Below are 22,551 nucleotides of genomic sequence, written 5' to 3'. Positions count from 1 at the left end.
TTAGGCTGAAATAAAACATTAAGTGTCAACACCAAATGCTGGTGGGGAAATGGAGAAACTCATACCTTCCTAGTGAGAATGTAAAATGGTACACAGCCACTTTGGAAAACACTTTTGCAGTTTAGAAACTAGTTACAAAAAAACAAAAACCCTAAACATGTGACCACCATATGACTCAACCATCGCATTTCTGAGCATCTGAGAAATAAAAACTTATGTTCACACAAAAACCCTGTACACAAATATTCATAGCAACTTTATAACGAAAAAACAACACAAAAAACAAAAAACAAACCCTGCAAACAACCCAGACGTCCTTCCATGGGTAAATAATGAAGCAAACTATAGTACAGCCATGCTATGAAACACTACTTGGCAATAAGAAGAATGAGTTATTAATAAATTCAATACCTGGATGAGTCTCCAGAGAATTATACTGCATGAAAAAGGCCAATTTTACTATTCCCAAGGCTGAAGCAGGAGTATGAGGTTACCTAACACAAAAAGTGAGACCCTATTTCAAACAAATCAACCAACTAACCAACCAAAAGCTAATCTTAAAAGGTTACATACTGTATGATTCCACACATATATAATGGTCTTGAAATAACAAAATTCAGACATGGAGAATACAGACATGGAGAATAGATTGGTGGTTATCAAGTGCTAATGTGCAAGGTGAAAGGTGGAAGGCGAGTGGTTGTGTCTACAAAGGGGCAAAATGAGAGTTCTTTGTGAAACAGAAATGTTCTGCATCATGATTATATAAATGTCAATATCTTGGTCGTGACACTGTATCATAATTGTGCAAGCTGTTACCACTAGAGTAAACTGGTAAGCAATATACAGAATTCCCCTGTGTTGTTTCTTTTTTTTTTTTGGTACCCGGGATCGAACTTGGGACCTTGCACTTGCGAGGCAGGCCAGGTGGCGGAACCACTGAGCTAAATCCCCAGCCCCACCCCTGTGTTGTTTCTTAGAATTGCATGCAAATACATAATTAACTCAAAAGAAGAAGTTAAATTAAAAAATGAAAGTGTTGAGCACTGTACCAAGTGACAACCATAACAAAAACCCACTTTAGATTGAATATAAAGCTATACACCTTAAGTAAGTATACAACTATGAAGTAGCATTTAGAAAAATCAAGAAACTATTCTGTGGAAATATATTTCTATCTAACTTAGTGAGTCTGGCTGGAAAAAAACAGAAGAACACAAAGCCAAATCATTTTACACAAATCACCAGAAAGCCAGCCAGATACACTTCATTATTACCGTTATCTGCTTTCTACAAAACTTGAAAATATAATAGCATTTCTCTTGTATCCATTCTCAACCATAAAGTCAGAACTAAAGTTCAGTAACTAGTTAATAAAGCAGCCTATCCACTAGACTGTAGTTAGAAAATAAATTCACTACATTTTGTATTCAAAGACAATGTTCTTGATAAGTGGGAATGAAATGGTCACTAAGGAACAGCTTTCTATGTTGCTTCATTCAAAGGAAATTCTTTGATGTTCTGGCATGCCGATATAACCCTTATTTTATGTAATAAGTATTTTCTTTTTTGACAAATTAAGATTTTATTTAGTATGAGAATGAGGGGGTCCTTTAAGATCCAAGTCCTAACAAGTAGCTTACAAAAAGTTATTTCTTCTTCCTGTTTTGATACTTAACTGTCATACGAGATTCTGTATTACACAAAAGGCAAAATGATTTTTGAAACAAGTTTTTCTATAAAAGAGAACACATATAAATGCTTCCCTAGCTTCAACAGTGAAAGTTATTGTTATCTCTAGTGTTTACTAGGTTGCTTGTGACCCCAAACAGTAAAGGTAAAATATGAGATTTTTATGTTCATTAAAATCTAAAATAGTATGCTAGGAAAATAAAGATATAGTAAACAATGATATAAAGGAGGCTGCAACTCACCAAGAAGCATTACATAAATGACCCAACTATCCTTGGTGGCAGAAAGCAACTTAGCCAGAATACATACTTGTGCTACTGGAGAGGAGATAAACTGAGCCACTTTACCTTTTGGCCAAATTAAAATGCTATTTTTCAATCCTGTTTTGCTTGAAACAAAACAATGAATATAGGTTAAGATCAATTTTCCTCCTGTTTCTGGATCTGAATTTGTAGCTAATTATAGGGCATGGCCTGTCTGTCAACTCCCCTGTACATATACACATACATACAGACATATATATAGAAAACTACACAGTAACTAAGGTATTATTTATACAATCATTAAAAGATGTTCTTTGAACATATTAGCAAATGCTATAACTTTTAATTAAATTTTCCTTAAATAACCAAGCACCGAAAACCTAATAAAAATGTTAATTATCTTAAAATGGTTGACGTTCTTTTCCCCTTAAATAGTCTAAGCCAGAACAGGTCTTTTGTAGATGTGCTTTGTAATAAGTATTTTCCTTAAGAGGTATGCTTTCTGCAAATGACATTTTCACCAATTTAAAGAATATTTTCAATGTAATAAAGCAATTCTGTAGTTATATGAATTTAATACAAAAGGCCTCATAATGCAAATACATTTTTGTATAAAATCAGATTTTTATATAGATTTTCTTAAAATGATATGTTGAAATAAACCATTTATACCAGATTTATAATTTTTATTATTTATAATACATATTTATACCAGAGGTATAAATTTGATATTGTCTAGTCTCAGATTATGGTCATTTTATAGCAACATCTAATTGTAGTCAAAGAAAACCCAGTGTTTGCTAAATTCACCTGAAACGGAAAATAACCAAAGGAAAACTAAAATTATAGTCTAGATATCCTACTCTACAGAAGGGGTTTTCCCTTCTTTTAAACCCACTTCCATATTAGTCATCTTTCTTTTAGTCCTAAAATGTACTGTAAAGCACATTTCAAAATGCAACATACATGAATATCGAAGAGGTATGCTTTACAGTAGATCTTCCATTTTATAGGAAGAAGATACTTATGGTAAGTCACACAAGTATTTCACAGACACATTCCACCCATCATCCTTCACTTATACAGTGGCATAAACAGAGGAAGGCCAATGATTTTAAATTCTTCCCAAACTGCCTATGCTCTAAATCCTTATTCATTTGGCTAAGACCAAATAGAGTGAATAATATCATTCACAAAGAGTATCTTGGACAGCGTGGATATAAATCAACAGAGTAGCTCCATAAAGATGGCATAATCTAGTACAAATTGAATTTGAAATTGCTTTCTTTTTTTTTTTTTTTGTGGTGCTGGGGATTGAACTCTGGACCTTGTGCTTGCAAGGCAGGTGCGGCACCACTGAACTAAATCCCCAGTCCTGAAATTGCTTTCTTTTGGGATATAAAATATATAATCAAGTGAAATTATCCTTCTTAAATAAGTACTTCATAACAGATTAGAGACATTCCAGAAGGTCATCTGGAGCCTGTAATTAGCCAACAAGTTTCAGCTTCTCTCAAGATTAATTTAAACTAGTTGAAAACAATGAGCTAAATTTCATCACCAATTATTATACTGAGGAATCACTAAAGCCATATTTAAAATTTTCTTCTTAAAAATTTCAAGAGAAAACACGTTATTAAATACATATTTAAAGCAACTTAAACCAACAAAATGTAAGAATTTAGTCAAAATCAGATTACCAGAATCTTTTAAAAAAAGTAGGTGAATAAATAATAAGAAAACAAGCAAGTACAAAATAAATAAAATTTAAAAACCAATCCCCTGGTAAGCTACAACAATTGATGAAGTTGTCAACAGCCAATCAGATCATCAAGCATTGTGGTGATAGTCTTACTTACTGTTAATCTCCCCTTTCCATCCTGAAGGTCTCTTTATTTATTTCTATATAAATATCTCTTACCATTGTTAACTGAACCAATTAAACTTTAGTAGGATACATATATGCTATTTTAGTGCTTAGAGATTTTTAATTTGCAAATAACATTTGGAAAGCACAGAAAAACAAAGATTAAAGTAGAAACTATCTGTAACTTTTCTTCCACTTATATTAATATTGTGGCATATTTCCTTACACTCTGTGTACAAACAAAGGAATATCTTGTTTTTTTCACAATTTATTTGGCACACCCCTAGACTTGTATGATCCATTGGTTCACTTTTTGTATCATATAGGTCTATGGGTTTTGACAACTGCACAGTGTCATACATACAATGTTAATAAACCATATAGGATAGTTTAATTGGCTTAAACATCTCCTGTGCTTCAGACATAGTCATTTTGTTCCCTCCCCTTTCCATCCTGAACCTCTTGCAATGGCTGATCTTTCTACTGTCTCTACAGCTTTGCCTTATCCAGAAAGACATATAAAGTAATTGGAATTAGCCGCCGCCTGCCTCGCAAGCGCAAGGTCCCGAGTTCAATCCCCCCCCCCCCCCAAATGTAGTTGGAATTATACAGTATGTGAACTTTTCAGATTGGCTTCTGTTAAGACATTTAAAAGTTCTCAATCTCTTTTTTGGACTTGGTAGTTTATTTCTGAACAATATTCCACTGTAGGGGGAAACCAGAGTTTGTTTATTCATTCATTTACTGAAAGACATCTTAGTTGCTTTCAACTTTTGGCAATTATGAATAAACCTGCTACAAGCATTCATATTCAAGTTTTTACAAGCTCCCAATCAATTAAATAACAAGGAGCATGGCAGCTGAAATGTATGAAAAGACTATATTCAGCTTTGTAAGAAAATGTCAAATTGGGGGCTGGGGATTTAGCTCAGTGGTTTCGCCACCTGCTGTGTAAGCGCAATGACCCGAGTTTGATCCCCGGTACCAAAAATAAAAAAGAAAATGTCAAATTGTCTTCTAAAAATGTACCATTTTGTATTCCCATTAGCAATCAGAGTTCCTATTTTTCCACATCCTCACCAGTTGTTAGTCTGGTCAGTTTTGGATGTTAACCATTCTAACAGGTAGTAGTAGCTCACTGTTGTTTTAATTTGCAATTTCTTAATGACAAAGATGTTGAGTATCTTTTTTTTTTTTTGGTATCAGGGATCAAAGTAAGGACCTCATGCTTGCCAGGCAGGTACTGTGCCGCTGAGCTAAATCCCCAGCCTGAGTATCTATCATTCATTCATTCATTCATTCATTTGAGACAGGGTCTCACTATCTAGTTCAGGCTGGCCTTGAGCTCACTATGGAGCCTGTAGATAATAGTTTGACCTAGATCATGGGTGTCTAGGCTTTTGGGTTCTCTGGACTGCACTGAGTCAAAAAGAAATTGTATTGGGGCACATATAAAATAGTTAATGTATACAAGTAACAAAAATCTATCTATCTATCTATCTATCTATCTATCTATCTATCTATCTATCTATCGGTTTTTTGAGACAGTGTCTTGCTATGCAGTTTGGCCTGGCTTTGAATTCACTATGTAGCCCAGGCTGGCCTCAAACTTGAGGCTATCCTCCTGCTGCAGCCTGAGTGCTGGGATTACAGGCATGTGCCACCATGCCCAGTTGCACTTTTATTTTTTAATTTACTAAATTATTTTATGAAATAATATAAACCCAAGTTTAATAATTAAACAAGACAACTTATACATCTACTTAATAAATGCTCATCTTCACAGGTACACACACATGCAGGTAGGTTGAAATATTATCAGTAACTGGTGCATGTTACTCACCAAGTCACACAAGCTCATGTGATGTTCCAAATATACAACTTTTGATTCCACTGATTGTGTGGCAGGCACAGAAGGTGGAGTTAGCGTGCTCTCTAACACACTACACAGCATTCTGTGGTTGCCTATGCAGTTTGCATTCAAGTACTGCACAAATGAGTCATGAAAAAAACTTGCTAAAAATCACATAATGTTAAAAGCTTACCATCCCATGAGGTCTCTTTACTAGCTGTCCAGGGCCACATGTGGCCTGCAGATGGGATGCACCGGACAGATCAAGGTATTTTAATGCCTCATAGCCTCTCTCTCTTTAGGTTTTCCTTTCCCAATTCTCAATGTAAACAATTTACATGTATTTCAAAATCCAGCTCAAAAGTCTTGCCTTTATGAGCCTCCCCTACCCCACCTGTACACCCAGGCAAAACTGATTCCTTTTTCCACTGTAATTTTATGCTCTCATAATTCTTTGCTCTTTATCAATTCATTCAGGAATACAATAAGCATTTAAGGGATATCAGACATTGTGCTATGTAGTGGAAGAAAAATATCTTAAATTTATAAAGCTTACAAAGTTTTCTCACACATATTATCTCATTTTTAATACATTTGAAATACAGTATCTCACAGAGTTATCATATTATTTGTTTATAATTTCTCTACGAAGAATGAGTTCCCAGGGGTAGAGACTGAATCTGATCCATCTTTGATTCTCCAGTCTAGTACAGTATCCAGCACACAGAACACACTCATTAAATACTTGATAAATGAATGAATAAATGAGTACCAGGTTCTTCCTGAACTACTATCAATCAGGGTTAAAAGTGAAATAATTCTTATAAGTTTCTACAGAGGGAAAGGGAACATTGAAGCAATTTTTGTTTCCACATATCTGGAGAGAGAAAATTCTTCACCATGGGAGATCAAAACTCAAGCTTTGCTTTACAAAGCCATGTGTCCAATGAAGATGTAGTTCATTTCACTACTGAACTAACAAGCTCCAAGTGAAGAGAAAAAATTTGTATAAAAGCTGCTGTCTAGGTCACTGTACCACCTGAGACAAATGGAGTCTTGATATGTAATCTAAAATACGTCATGGATATATAATGAAATAATCAAATAGAACAACTTCTCATAAACTAAAATTTAAATTCTTTACTATACAAATGACCCCCTGAATAGGCAAGGTATATATCTCAAGATATTTGCATATTTCAAAGTTGATGGCTACTAATATTGCAAATATATAATTTCTTCAATATACTTCCCACTTTTCCTCTTCAAAGCACTGCTGACTGAGGACCACTTAACTAACATTAAGTTTGTAATGGTGTCTTCTCCTTGGGGTAATGTTTCACAAAGAAACAGAGAATATGTGTGTGTGTGTGTGTGTGTGTGTGTGTGTGTGTGTAAATTATTTCATGGGAGTTACCAATAAATACAATAACAAGTAGTAAATATGAAATGTAAATATTGTTGTCCAGATGAGTGAGGCTTACTCAACAGCCACCTGACTTCCTCAATACCAGTTCCACAACATACACTAATCAAGTTTATAACTCAATAAAACTATATATCATGAGCCATTAAGGTTAACTATCCATAAATAGTTGCAAAAACTCATGTCAAATTGTTGAATACCAGGAGTCTACTCGTATATTATTCCATTCACAGATACCATACCATTATTTAAATGGAATCATATAAAATTTATTAATCTACATACAATTATACAAAAACTTTGAGATACAACTATTACTTATAAAGGTCACTAAATTATAATCATAGGTCTCATATTTTTCAAATATGATCATTATCTGTTAATATTACTAGAATTTCATTTCACTAAGACTATTCTGGTATCAAAAGTATTTGAAATTTTATTTAAGAAATCTAAACTGAGAGAGAATACAAAGGAGTTCACAATCCCTTTCTCTTTGAGTATTTATTTTAAAAATATTACACCACTTGGGCTGGGGATTTAGTTCAGTGGTTCTGCCACCTGCCTCACAAGTGGAAGGTCCCAAGTTCGATCCCTAGTACAAAAAAAACCACCACTCATTATGTTCTGCTTATATAGAATGCTTCCAAGTATGCAAAGCCTTTCCACATGTATTATCTCAGCAATCCTATGAAGTAGCTTTCGTTGAGGGGCAGTATAGTACTACAGAGGCAAGATGAGAAAACCCGAGCTTGCTTCCCAGCTTTTATGAGCTGTGTGACCTCAGGGAAATCTGGTTAAAGTTTGAAAACAAAAAGTAAAGCTTTTTCTTTTTTGTAGGACTGAAGACTGAATCCAGGGTACTTACAGTAGGTAATATCTCCAGCCCTCTCCTGACTTTTAATTTTTAAAATTGAGACAGGTCTTGTTAAGTTGCCCAGGCTGGGCTCAAACTTTTGATCTCTTGCCTCAAGATCCCAGGGTGCTGGAATTACAGGCATGCACCCACCACACGTGGCTGAATTTTTATATTTTTAGAGTGCTTTAAACTTACACTGGGGGATAGCTACCATTTCACTTTAAAGATGAAAAAAAAAAAGGCCAGGCCGCTTGCTTTTCAGAGGTAAAAAGCAACTGCTCTTTCAATTCTCAGTAATATTATGCCTTGTTGAATCCTTGGTACAACGAAAATAAAATTTTAAAGAAAGGAGGTGGTGTGATGTGAGACAAATATAGAAATGGGTTAGGAAATGTATGTTTAGTAAGAGCTATACTATTAAATAGTTATGAGACCTTGACTTACATCTTCTCTGTATCTTCTTTCCTCATCTGTGAATAAGACAGACTTCCCAAAGACTTTTACTATGTAAGAATTTAAATTCTAAGAAGGAAGTTCATGGAGAATTCATTTTGTAGAGCAATAATAATTGGTTACATTGATAATGTCCCCTTTAGTCCTCCAAATCAGATTTTATATGTATAAAAATATTTTGTATCCAGGTGTGGTGGCCCACGCCTGTAATCTCAGCACTCAGGAGGCTGAGGCAGGAGGACTGCTGAGAGTTCAAGACCAGCCTGGGCTACATAGTGAGTTCAAGGCCAGCCTGAACTACACAGTGAGCCCTTGTCTCAAAAACAAACAAAAGGGCCAGGGATTTAGCTCAGTGCCTTGTAAGCACAAGGTCCTGAGTTCGATCCCCCGTATCAAAAACAAAACAAAATAAAATTAAACAAAACAAAAAAAACCTTGTATAAAGAATGTATTCAATACCAAAAAAAAAAAAAAAAAAAAAAGAACATATTCAAAAAACATTGGGCAGAAGGGTGTTGAGGATGAGCTCAGTGGTAAAACATTTGCTTGGCATGTACCAGGCCCTGGGTTTGATGCTCAACATCACAAACCAAACAAAAAAATACTTGGAGAATAAGTGAAGGAAATAGGTTTTCAACATTGGGGCACACATATACACTCATACTTCTGTTCACATGCACTTACTCAACAAACAGATATTGAGTGTCTAAGATGTAATAGGAACTTGAGACCCAACAAGGGCCAATAATTAAATCATCTCTTAAAGAAATTTATATTCAAGGAGGGTCAGACTCTAAAAAAGTTAAAAAGAACAAATTATTACAGATTGTCAGATATGCTTTGAGTAAAACAAAAAAAGGTGCTTTGTTAAATAATAACAAGGGAGGGTCTACTTCAGATAAAAGAGTTACAAAAGGATTCTGAGGAGGTGACAAGTGAGCTTAGGCCATAAACATGTCAATGAATAAGCTATATGAAAAATTAAGTGAAGAATATTCTAAGTAGATAAAACAAAGCCTAAAGGCAAAGAGGCTGAAAGTGAAAGGACTTAATATATTTGTGAAAAGAAACAAGAGAGGCCAGTATGGCTGGTACGTAGTAGGCAAAAGGAGGGAGGGTTTTGGAAGAAAAAAAGAAAGTGATGAAGTTAAGAGATTTAGGTAGTAGGTTGATCATGTATTCCCTAAAGGCCCATAAAAAAATTTACAATTCACTGGGGGATTGGAGGCAAGAAAAGAATATTAAAGTTAAAGCTCATTTCAATAAATCTATATTAGAAAAAAAGATTTGCTTCACCCTATTATTTCTAAGTCTATGGCTTAGAGTACAGAAGAGAGTGTCGTAAATACAAACTGACACAAGTTGCCTAATAACTTTCCTGGAGCCCTGAATGCGCTACACTCTCTTCTTCTGATAACACTTTTTTCCAAGTCCCCTGGCCACAAGGATGGATTTGTGATTTAGGCTGGGCCAGTTACAGTAAGCCATCTATTAGCCCAGGGATAAATCCAAGCCAACTCATAATCTTATCTACAAAAAACCCTAAATTTATAATTAATTTTTTTTTTTTGGTACCAGGGATCAAACTCGGGACCTTGCACTTGCGAGGCAGGCAGCAGAACCACTAAGCTACATCTCCAGCCCTGAATTTATAATTTAAAAATCTTGCCATAAAGAAAACTTTAGGCTAGGATGAATTCAATGGTAAATTCTAACATACATTTAAAGAACAAATAACACCAAGCCTGCACAAACTCTTCAGAAAACAGAAAGGGGTACACTTCCTAATTCATTTAATGGGGCCAATATTATCCTTATAATAAAACACAACAAAAACAAGTCAAAAATAGAAAACTACAGGCCCGGTACCAAAAAACAAACAAACAAAAAAGAAAACTACAGATATTTCTCATAAGAATGCAGAAATCCTAAAGAAATAAATCCAGCCATAGATAGAAAGGATAATAAATACTAAGACTAACTGGAGTTTATTCCAGGAATTCAAAATTGGTTAAATGTTTGAAAATAGTCAGTGAAATTGACCATATTGGTCCAATACAGGAGAAAAATAACTGATCCCAACAGATGCAAAATTAAAAAAAAAAAAGGTAAAAAAAGGGAACCACATTCATGATAACTTTTACCAAGAGAGAACTTGGAAACAATGACCTCAATAGCAATAAACATACCTAAGCACCTAGATGTTAGTTTCTGATCACCATTGTTCAATAAAAGGAACCAAGACTACTTGGAGAAGTAATTGATTCAAGAGCTGAGGCAGAGAAAATATAAAGTGAGCCATAAACATTTCATAATGCCACAAAATAAAGGAAATATTCAAAAGAAGGAGGCACGTTAAATGACAGGAGTTCCCAATGGTCAAATATGGAATGATTTGAACAACAAATAACTATAGTGCTGAATTAAAACCCACAGTATGTATGAGTCTGGGCTGACATAAATAATTAAATAAGTAAAATAAATGATGGAGAAGACACAGCTCTTCAATTGAAACAGAAAACCACCATTAAGTAAACACCACAGTGATAACTGGGGAGGTTATAATTCACTAATGGATGCTAAAATTCATGGAAGAAGTTTGAGGAGAAACAGAATATTTGTATAGTCTCCAAATATCTTTCCTCATATTTATTTTTTTTTGAGATGTGGACTTGTTATGTTGCCCAGACTGGCCTTGAACTTCTGAAACTTCTGTCTCAATCTCTTGAGTGGAACCTCTACATTTATTAACTACAATGGGAAATAGTCATTTTACAGTGGAGAAAATTCTCAAACCTTAGCATAACCAAGCATTCTAGGGTAACAGTAGTAACAAGACATATAGACACGTTATACATCCTCAGATAATGCTCCAAGGACATTGCATCAATTGAGAGGTTTTCCTTCCAAAATCACATAAGGTCAACTCCATAACACTTCAGAGTATACAGTATATCAGTATTTTGTAAAATGTCTCTTAATTTGGGACTGTACGGCGTTTCCTCATGACAAATTAAAGTTAGACAATTTTCACAAACTAGAGGAGACTGAGAAAGTATGACAACTAAATGCAATATGAGTTCCTGGAACATAAAATAAGGACATTAGTGGAAAAACTGATGAATACAGCTTGTAATTTAGTTAATAATATCATACCATTAATTTAATAGATTCTAGTACTAAGGTTATATAAGACTAAGAAAGCTAATCTGTCTTATTTTACTGAGTTATCTGTTGTTCTTTTATGTTTTTATCTTGATTTTATTTAAATTTTTTTTAATTTTATTTTTTAAAATTAAAAAAATTGTTTTGGGTCTTTTGAGACAGGGTCTTGCTGTGTAGTTCAGGCTGGCCCTGAACTCACTATGTGGCCCAGGCTGGCTTCGAACTTGTGGCGATGCTACCTCAGCTTCCCCAGTGCTGGGATTACAGGTACGCACCACCACACCCAGCAGTAATTTTAGACTTACAGAAAAACTGTAAAACTATTGTAGATTATCTTCACATGTTCCTCATCTAGCTTTTTAGGTTAACTATTTCTTCCTTATGTTTCTTTTGGTTGGCTATTTAACCTAAGTTTTCTATGACAGAAAAATATTCCTTACACTTAAAAATTTTTTTTGCCTGAAAATTTTTATAGCACCTCTCTTACTGGCATGAATTTTAAAAAATCACAGATTTCAAAGACTAGGTACAAAAAGGCAAAGTAATTCAGTATTTTTATACTGATTGTATGTTGAAATGATAATATTTTGGATGTACTGAATTAAGTAAAATTAAGAAAAAAGCATCACAGGGTTTGAACTTCAGCAACAGAAAACAAAATGCCAGAGTTAGTGAGGGCACTGGGGAGTGTTTATATACATGTTAGTAATGAGTCTGTAAACTAGCAAACCTGCTATTACATCAAAAGCTTTAAAATGAATATATTTTTTACTCTTGTTATTCTAACTTTAAGAATTTATCATAAAATACTTAGGGATATATGTTAAGACCTTCCTATGCAGAATAGTAAAAACTGAAAATAATCTAAAAGGTCAAAAAAAAGATATTTTTCTTTCTTTTTTTTTTTTTTTTTGGTACTGGGGATCGAACTCAGGGGTCCTGGTGCTTGTGAGGCAATGGACTTTCATTTTTAAAAGCTATTTGGAAGTTTCATGTTCTAATATTGAGAGCAATGATTAAACCCTTGTTTTGTCTTACCAATTCCTCTAATTCATTAGAAGTTCATATTCTATTAAATTTCATTCTGCCTCAGTTCTTTGTATAGAAAGAGGACACACAAACTTTTTCACAAGAATGCTGAAAGGAATATAAAGTATCTAAAAAACCTCTGATAACATCAAACTGACTGAGATTGTACTATGATCAAACAAAACAAAACAAAACAAAACAAAACAAAACACAAGAGAAATATAAGATAAGACAACAAAATGCCTCACAAAACTTCTAACAACCCAAAGCATGGGGAACCGATGAGGAAGAAATCAAAAACAAAAAAGTTGAATTATACAAAATGATAAAAGAGGAGACAAAAAACAAAACAAAATATAGATCAATAGGTGTTTGGTGAGCTCAAAGACAATAAAACTAAACAGACGATACTTTATTAATAAGCAAAATGATCAGTGAACTTATAGAAGACACTACTAAAAATCTGGCTGAGCTGAACAAAATGAAAGAATTAGCAAAGAATTAGTCCATGAGAAGGTCCCAAACAGAAATTCAAGAGATAGAAAACTCTTGAAAGTATGGGCAGCAGAAGTGACCTATGTGTCTGAATTAGATGACAGGTCTGATGCAGGTGATCACATACTCAGAAATGCCTTAAAAACAAGACAATATGAAAACAGACTCAACAGCTGCTAGATGATACAAAGAACACTAATCTAAGATTAAACGGATTAGTGAAAAATCAGAAGACAGCATGAATGGCGTAAAAAACCTTTTTTACAGAAATAGTAGCAGAAAACTTTCCAAGTATGCGGAAATAATTTAACATACACATAAGCAAGGCACATAGAATCCCAAATAGCCACAATTAGAAAACAATTTTTCCACAATACATCATAACCAAAATCCCAAAAGAACCATACGAGGACAGAATCTTAAAAGCTGTTGGGGAAAAGTAACAAATCATTTATAAAGATAAGCCACTAGAATTATAGCAGATTTCTCAATACAAACCTCAAAGGCCCACAGAGCTTGGAGTGAAGTGTTTCAAGCCCTAAAAGAAAACAATTCCCAACCCAAACTAATATAACCTACAAAACTATCTTTCAAAATTGATGGAGAAACAAGGTCTTTTTCTATGACAAAGAGCACCTCAAGAAATTGATGACCACAAAACCAGCACTCCAAAAAATTCTCAAGGATATCCCAAAAAGAGATAATGAAGCCATCAATGGCAAAAAGTCTAATAGAATGAATACACCAGGTGGGGTGAGGAGTTGGTGGGGGTAGAGGAGAGAATCAGCAAAAGGAAAATACAGGAATAAGTGAATACCTTTCAGTAATAACTCTCAATGTAAATAGTCTGAATTCCCCAATCAAGAGACACAGACTGGCTGACTGCATCAAAAAGAAAGCCCAATGGTATATTGTATACAAGAAACACATTTAATCCACAAAGAAATTCATCAGTCTAAAAGTCAAAGAATGAAAAACAATACTCCATGCAATGAGAACCCCAGAAGAAGCAGGAATATCTATCGTATCTTTTAGACAAAGCGGACTTCAAACCAAAACTGATCAGAAGAGGCGAAGCAGGTTACTATATATTGGTTAAGGGAACACTAACAGAAAGAGACAATAATTATAAAACTATATGCACCAAACAATGGCACACCTACATTCATAAAACAAACACTACTGGACATAAAAGAGCAAATAAACATCGCCACCTGCCTCACAAGCACAAGGATCAGAGTTTGATCCCCGGTACCAAAAAAAAAAAAAAGAGCAAATAAACATCAACACAATTACAGTAGGGGACCTCAATACCCCACTATCACAAATAGATCAACTAGACAAAAAAAAAAAAAAAAGAAAAAAATCAAAGAAATACCAAAGCTGAATCACATCTTTGGACAAATGTATTTAATAGATATCTACAGTGTTCAACCCAACAACAGAGTATACCTCCTCAGCAGCACATGGAACTTTCTTTCAAATAAACCACATACTAACCCATCAAACATTCTTAAAAGTACAAAAGAATCAAAGTTATCCTGTGAATATTATCAGACCAAATCAATGGCAAAAGAAATCACAGAAATTATGCAGATACATGGAGATTAAATACTACATTCTTGAATATTCAATGAACTACAGAAGAAATTAGTTCCTAGAATCAAACAATAATGCCAGTACAACATATGAGAATCTATGGGACACAATGAAAGCAGTCCTTTGAGGGAATTTATAGCTGTGAATGCCCACACCAGAAAAAAAAAGAGCAAGCTCGAATAAATAATCTAATAATGCACCTCAAGGTCCTAGAAAAACAAGAACAATTCAAATCCAAATCTAGTACAAGGAAGAAAATTATAAAGATCAAAGGAGAAATTAATGAAATTGAGACTAAAAAATCCCTAAAACAAGCCAAACAAAACCGCCTCCCCCTCAAACCAAAGAACCAATGAACTGAAGAGCTCCTTCTTTAAAGGAATAAACAAAATAGGCAATCCCTTAGCCAATCTTACCAAAGAAGAAACAACCCATATCAATGCAATTACAAATTAAGGGCAAAATCACAATGGACATTACTGAAATCTAGAAGACCATTCATAACTACTTTGAAAACCTGTACTTTAATCAACTGAAAAATCCAGAAGATACAGATAAATTCCTAGATACATATGAATTATCAAAAGTGAACAGGGGCTGGGGATTTAGCTCAGTGGTTCTGGCACCTGCCTCAAAAGCGCAAGGACCTGAGTTCAATCCCCGGTACCAAAAAAAAACCAGTGAACAAAGGAGATATAAAAACCCTGAATAATCCAGCAATGAACAATAAAATTGAAGCAGTAATAAAAAACCTACCAACTAAAAGAAGCCTGGGACTCAATGGATTCACCACTGAATTCTACAAGAACTTCAGGAAAGATCTAATGCCAATATTCTTCAAACTCCTTAATGAAACTGAAAGGGAGGAGTACTGCCAAAATAATACTTAGAAGCTATCATTACCTTGATGCCAAAACCAGACAAGGACCTCACTAAAAAAAAAATTACAGGACAATCTCTTAATTGAATATAGGTACAAAGATCTTGAACATGATACTGGCAAACAGAATACAACAAATCATCAAAAAGATCATATATCATGACCAAGTAGGCTTCATCCTAGGGATACAAGGATGGTTCAACATATACAAATCAACGAATGTAATACATCACATAATTAGAAGGACAAAAATCACACGATCATCTCAATAGACATAGAAAAAGCTTTTGACAAAATCTACCATCTGTTCATGATAAGAATCCTGAAGAAAACAGATACAGAAGCACCTTATCTATACTGGATAAAAGACACTTACCACAAACCTATACTCAACACTGTATTAAATAGGAAAAAACTGAAAACTTCCCCTCTAAAATCAGGAACAAGACAAGGGTGTTCAACATTGAACAACTCCTGTTCAGTAGAGTACTCAAAACTTTAGCCAATCAGGCAAGAAAAATAAAAGTGATATACAAAGAACAGAAGAAGTAAAACTATCCTTTTGGAGATAGCATGATCCTCTACATAGAAAACCAAAAAAATTCTACCAAAAGACTTCTAGAATAAATAACCAAATTCAGCAATGTACCAGGATACAAAATCAACACACAAAATTCAATACCATTCCTGTACACCAATAACAAACCCACTGAGAAAGAAATTAGGAAAACAGGGCTGGGGATTTAGCTCAGTGGCGCCGCGCCTGCCTTGTAATCACAAGGTCTTGAGTTCAATCCCTGGTGCCCAGGGTGGGGGGTTGGGGGGAATGAGACAAACAATACTATTCACAGTAGCATCAAGAAAAATTAAATACTTAGGAATTAACCTAATCAAGAAGTGAATGATCTTATTTTATAACTACAACTACAATATTCTGAAAAAGGAGATCGAAGAGAATACGAGAAAATGTAAAGATATCCCGTTCCTCTCTTCCTAGATAGACAGAACCAATATTGTCAAAATGGTCATATTACCAAAACTGTTGTACAGATTTAATGCAATCCCAATCAAAATACCAGCAGCATTCCTCACAGAACTAGAGAAAACAATCCTAAACTTCATATAGAATCAGAAGAGACCTAGCAATTCTGGGCAACAAGAGCAAAACTGGAGGCATCATTATCCCAGACTTCAAGTTATACTACAAAGCTACAGTGATTAAAACATCATGGTACTGGTACAAAAACAGACATGTGAATCAGTGAAAGAGAAGAGAGTATGAAGAAGGAACACCAGGCACATTCAGTCATCTTATCTTTGACAAAGGGGCTAAAAACATATGCTGGAGGAAAGACAGCCTCTTTAACAAATGGTGCTGGGAAAACTGGCTATATACATGTAGAAGACTGAATTGAAAACAATTATCTCTCACTGTGTATGAAAATAAAATCTAAATGGATCAAAGATCTAAGTATTAATCTGCTGGAAGATAAAATAGGTAAAACTCTGGAAGTCATAAGCACAGGTGAGGATTTTCTGAACAGAATGCCAACTGCACCTATTATGCAACTGCATAATACTGTATCAAGAATCAACAAACGGGATTATATCAAACGAAAAGGCTTCTGCACACCAAAGGAAACAACCAACACAGTGAAGAGACACCTACAGAATGGGAAAAGTTTCTGCCAGCTACACTTCAGACAGAGGATGAATATCTAGAATATAAAAAGAACTCAAGAAAATTAGACCCCCCCCAAAATAAAAGATTAAATCAAAAAACAGGGAATTGAAATGAACAGACACTTCTCAGAAGTGGTACACATGGCCAATAAATACATGAAAAAATGTTCAACATCTTTGACCATTAAAGAAATGGACGTTACAACAGCACCGAAATTCTACCTTACTCTAAAAAGAATGGTAAAAAGAATGGTTATCATCAAGAAATCAAATAATAACAAATGTTTCCAAGACTGTGGGGGGGACAAAGGAACTCCTCTACATTGTTGGTAGGAATGTAAACTAGTATAATTACTATGGAAATCACTATGGAGATTCCTCAAAAAACTAAAACTAGAAATTCTATTTGACCCAGCTATTCCCCTTCTAGGTATCTTCTGGAACAGTTAAAGATATCATGTTACAGTGATACATGCATATCCATGTTTATAGAAACACAACTTACAATGGCTATATTATGGAAGCAGCCCGTGTCCATTAACAGATGAATGGATAAAGAAAATGTAGTATTTACACACAAGGGAGTACTACTCTGCCATAAAGAAGGATAAACTTGAGTCATTTGTAGGAAAATGGATACACCTTGAGACCATGTTAAGTGGAATAAATCAGACACACAAGCTTAAATATTGCATGGTTTCTCTTATATGAGAAAATTAAAGAACAAAATAAAAGATAATAGGAGACAGATGTTTTGTAAATGGGAAAGGGACCAAAGATGGAGGGAAGGGGGAGAGAGGAAGAGAAAGGGGATGTAAAAAGAATGTAACCATTATGTACTGCAAACATGTACAAAAAAAATAATAAACTACTGTATTTGTTTAATTTCTTTTTGAGGCAATACAGAAACACTAACATAATCTAATGTTACTTTGGTACTATTTGAATATGATACTCTTTTAATTTCTGTCTCCCCAAATATATTAATACAGTTTTGGATACAATACAACATTCTCTTTATGGTGATATTTTTCAAATACAAAAACAACCACCAAAATTATGAATGACTGTAAACTAAGCATACTCAAGGAGACACTGCCCCCTTGTGCCAATCAATAATATTCAATAAATTAAGAAAGAAATAATAACTAGTTTCAATACTACAAGGATGCAGGCTCTTAAAAAACACCTTGACCAGTTGGTAGTGTGGCTCAGTGAGGGTCTTGACTATTACTAAAGCCCTGGGTTCTATCCCCAGTATGCATGCATAGATCTTGATCTTTCTGTGTTTTCTGTTGTTGGTTTTAGGCTTTGCATTTTTGCTTTTATTATTATTATTTTTTTTGAGATAGTATTTCACTATATTGCCTGGGCTGGTCTCAAACTGCTGGACTACCATGATTCTCTGGATTCAGCCACCTAAGTAGACTAGAGATACACACCATTGCACCTGGCTTTCTGGGTTTTTATTTTAATAGCTTATATTTAAAATGGTGATCTTTAGGGACACATGCATTGAACGAATACCTTAAGCTCATATGACATGGCTAATTTATGACATTCAGTAGCAAGTTACCAATATAATTCCTAAAATTATCATTTATACAAGCAGCTTACAGGCTGAGTTCAGAGAGTAGTAGTTTTCTGATCTTTAAGTTCTACAAATACAAAAAACTCCACTATATTTCAGAGAAAAATAGATGACACAGGAATAAAATATGGTGACTTGTGTTAAAATACATATATAGTTCAAGTTTTTAGGTAGTTTCTTCTAAAATCTCAGAAAACTTTTTTGGGGGCATTTGATATATGGCTTAATTACTCCTTATAAAGCTTACTGATATTACTAATATATTGTAGTATGGACAAAAGTATTAGAACAACTAGAACTGCTAAAGAGAAGAATATATTAATGTAATAAAAAAAATATTACAGGTAAAAAAAAAATAAGTGAAGTAAAACACTCAACAGCATAGCATCTTTCCTAATTGGGGTGGAACAGTTTCAATTCCATTTCTATTGAGTAGAGTCACTAGGAAAATTAAATAAATTATCACAGATAAAACACTTATAATAAGCCATGAAATATTTGTTACATAAGTAAATGAATTAATAAGCATAGAAACTACATAGTACTCATACACTCAATAATACCTACTTTCGAAGGTGGTCATGTTCTTTCAAAAATAGTTCAGTTCTCCTGTTGTTTACTCCAGATCCACTTTTATATGACCTAAAACAACATAAAGAAAATTTAAGAACATTTTTGGAAGATAATTCAAAATTAGAGAAGTGACTGACCCTAGTGATATCGAAAGTAGATGTGCCAGGGATTTAGCTCAGTGGTTTCACCACCTGCCTTGCAAGTGAAAGGTCCGGAGTTTGATCCTCAATAACAAAAGAAACAAAAAAACCCAAAAAACCTGCCCTGGTTCTGTTTGGGGTTGGGGATTTAGCTCAGTGGTTCTGCTGCCTGCCTCGCAAGTGCAAGGTCCTGAGTTTGATACCCAGCACCAAAAAAAAAAAAGAAAAAAAGAAAAAGTAGATGCACTGACTTTCCCTAGTTTTTTAATGAATGAAGTGTAGAATCCTTTTTTCATTTTGCTCTAAAAATGCTATCTATCATAAATGGACAAATATGAATGTTTCTCTAAATTTTTTTCCTTGAGACAGGTCACTCTGTGTTGCCCAGGAAAGTCCTGAACTTGCAATCCTCCTGCCATAGCCTCCTGAATAGCTGGGATTGCAGGCATGTGCTACCAAGCCTGGCTCTGTTTTGTAAGAGATTGTTTTTTCATAAAAATAAACCAATATTCTTAAACAACAACAAAAATCTTACTTTTCCTTTGTCCATTATCTTCTATATATTAATTTTTCCAAATGGAAGTAAAACCTTGGACTGATTAGTACATAACACACAGAGTGAGGAAGGTACTGAAACAGTGTTTTCTTTCATAACAGTATGCCATCCAACAACCGAAGCCTAAAGAATACTGAAATGAAGTGTTCAAGAAGCACCAATTTTGGAACACTTAAGGATATCTTAGTCTCTGGCACATTAAAATTTATTTTAAAAAGCCTTTTACATTACTGTCAACACTTTCATTTTTTCTGGTTTTTGCTAACATGAAGTATCAAGAACAGATTTTGAAAAATTCAGGAAACTGCACAAACACTGTAGTAACAAAAGAGATAGTCATGCCACTAAAATCGAACTATTGGCAGAGCAGTAGTGGTACTATGCAGCACATGGGAGACCACTCCAAAAAGAATGAAACAACCAGGTTGGACTTGAAAGACTGATGAATTGAAATAAAGTCTCTACCCTGTCATTTAATAGCACGGTAACCTTGGTCTCTCAATACCAGGTTTTATAAAACGAGATGGTCAAAAAGCAATAATACATGGAAAAGTAATGTGTAAACTGCAAAAAACTGCGAAACTCTCTCAGGTGTCATTCTCCTAATTATACTAATTCTCCTATTATACTAATCTGAGTACATACCTTTCTCCCTTCTAGCACTGAAATTATAAAGTCCTACAAGGCCAAATTGGTCTTTTCATTTCTGCATTCTGTTGTGCCTGATACAATGTCTTACTCAGGAAACCGTTTAATGAATGGATGATCTTTTTTCATTGTTATTTTTCAAAATAAGTAAGTTACTATAGTGGGTGGCATTCTTATAACTCCCACAAATAGTGGGGGAACCAAATGTCTAAACATTACAGCTTGTCATCTACAACTGTTCTCACTACATTCTTCAAAATGTATATAGAATTCAACTGTACAAAAATTAAAAAGACCTAAATATACCATTAGGACAAACAATATTACAACTGTCTTATTGTTAAAACTGTCGTAATAGTACAATAAAAGATCTTTAGGAAAATGTTGCTCAGAATACACATAACACACATAATATGAGACCTAAGTCTCATAAACTTGTCATAAATAAAATGATAGGTATCACTAGATGGTCCAAAATAGGAAAGTCTTTAGCTTCAATTAGATGTCTATGTGACTCAATTTTATCAGGCAAGTTCAGTTGTGGAAAAATTTTCAAAAATATGTAGAAAATGCCAAGGATTTAGTTCAGTGGTTCCGCCACCTGCCTTGCAAGCACAAGGTCCCAAGTTCGATTCCCAGGTACCAAAAAAGCAAGCAAACAAAACAAAACTAAACAAAAAATGTAGAAAATGTTAGAATATATCATTGCAGATGAGGAGAAGGGATGGAAGAAAAGACAAATCTTTAAATTTATGGACTGAAACAGCATAAAAATGCTGGAAATCTTTAAATAATTTGATGTAATACATTTGTATTATTTCTAAGAAAAACACATATTTCAGAACCTCAGGGAAAAAAAGGCTGCATAAATAGCTACCTGAATATATGACTGTGGAGAAAGAAAGAGGTGCAGAAGACGAGTTGTAATCAGGAAAGGAAATGTGGAGAGCTTCAGTTACTGCTAATGCTGTAATGCTTAAGAGTATTAAGAGAGGGCCAGGGATTTAGCTCAGTGGTTCTACCACCTGCTTTGCAAGCACAAGGTCCTGAGTTTGATCCCCGATACCAAAAAAAAAAAGAGTAGTAAGAGATCAGAGAAGAACTCATGAAGCTATCATCTAAGCTGGATTTTGAATTGAGACACCAAAGTCAGGAGATAATAGTAAAACTAGGAGAAACAGGAGATGGGACTAGCAAAGTAGATTAGGACTATGCTACAGCAGCAATGTTTAAAGAACAGTAAAATGGGAATTAGAAACCCTGAAATCCAATCCTGGTTTTGCTACTCAATTTGAAATTACAGATGTATTTTAAATCTGAAAAAACATTCTATAAAGTAATAATATAAAAGGTAACTTACTCAATATCTTTTCGTACTGATCCCATGAGATTCTCCCTTTCTCGTATTGCCACAAAGTTTGCCTTGGTTTTATGGAATTCATGTGTATAATCCTGCAATAAATCAACAGACAGTCTAAACATGAACTAATTATGTATTTTCATCTTATTGAACCAGTTGTGTATTCTTATCATATTGTAAATTTCAAAACATTACCCTTCCTATTTTTTACTACCTTGTCTTCTTTTTTTTTTTCTTGGTACCAGATATCGAACTCAGGACCTTGCGCTTGTGAGGCAGGAGTAGTGCCACTGCACTAAATCTCCAACACCCTACCTTGTCGTTTTTTTTTTTAACCTTGTCTTTTAATTCAAAACTATAAAGAAAAAAATTCTACGATAAAAGGACTTCAAAATAGCTTAGGGCAGTGATGGTAAACCT

General features: G+C 34.3%; 1 protein-coding gene across 9 annotated transcripts in view; it reads right to left on the bottom strand.

Moving 5' to 3' along the window:
- Window positions 1-22,551, bottom strand: part of Gosr1 (golgi SNAP receptor complex member 1) — a 48,613-nt gene that overhangs the window by 13,419 nt on the left and 12,643 nt on the right. For all 9 annotated transcript variants that reach the window (XM_021238058.2, XM_004857089.4, XM_004857090.4 and 6 more), the window contains exons 5-6: window positions 22,132-22,223; window positions 19,422-19,496 (exon numbers count right to left, since the gene is read on the bottom strand). In XM_021238058.2, coding sequence (XP_021093717.1) covers window positions 19,422-19,496; window positions 22,132-22,223 — 167 coding nt within the window. The remainder of the gene's footprint in view (window positions 1-19,421; window positions 19,497-22,131; window positions 22,224-22,551) is intronic.

The sequence above is a fragment of the Heterocephalus glaber genome, unplaced genomic scaffold (genome assembly GCF_053883595.1).
Source record: "Heterocephalus glaber isolate CG9 unplaced genomic scaffold, H.glaber_assembly_v1.0 deba00001564, whole genome shotgun sequence".
NCBI classification, from domain to species: Eukaryota; Metazoa; Chordata; class Mammalia; order Rodentia; family Bathyergidae; genus Heterocephalus; species Heterocephalus glaber.
Note: the sequence above shows the minus strand (reverse complement) of the source record. Positions and strands in the feature narration are given on the sequence as shown.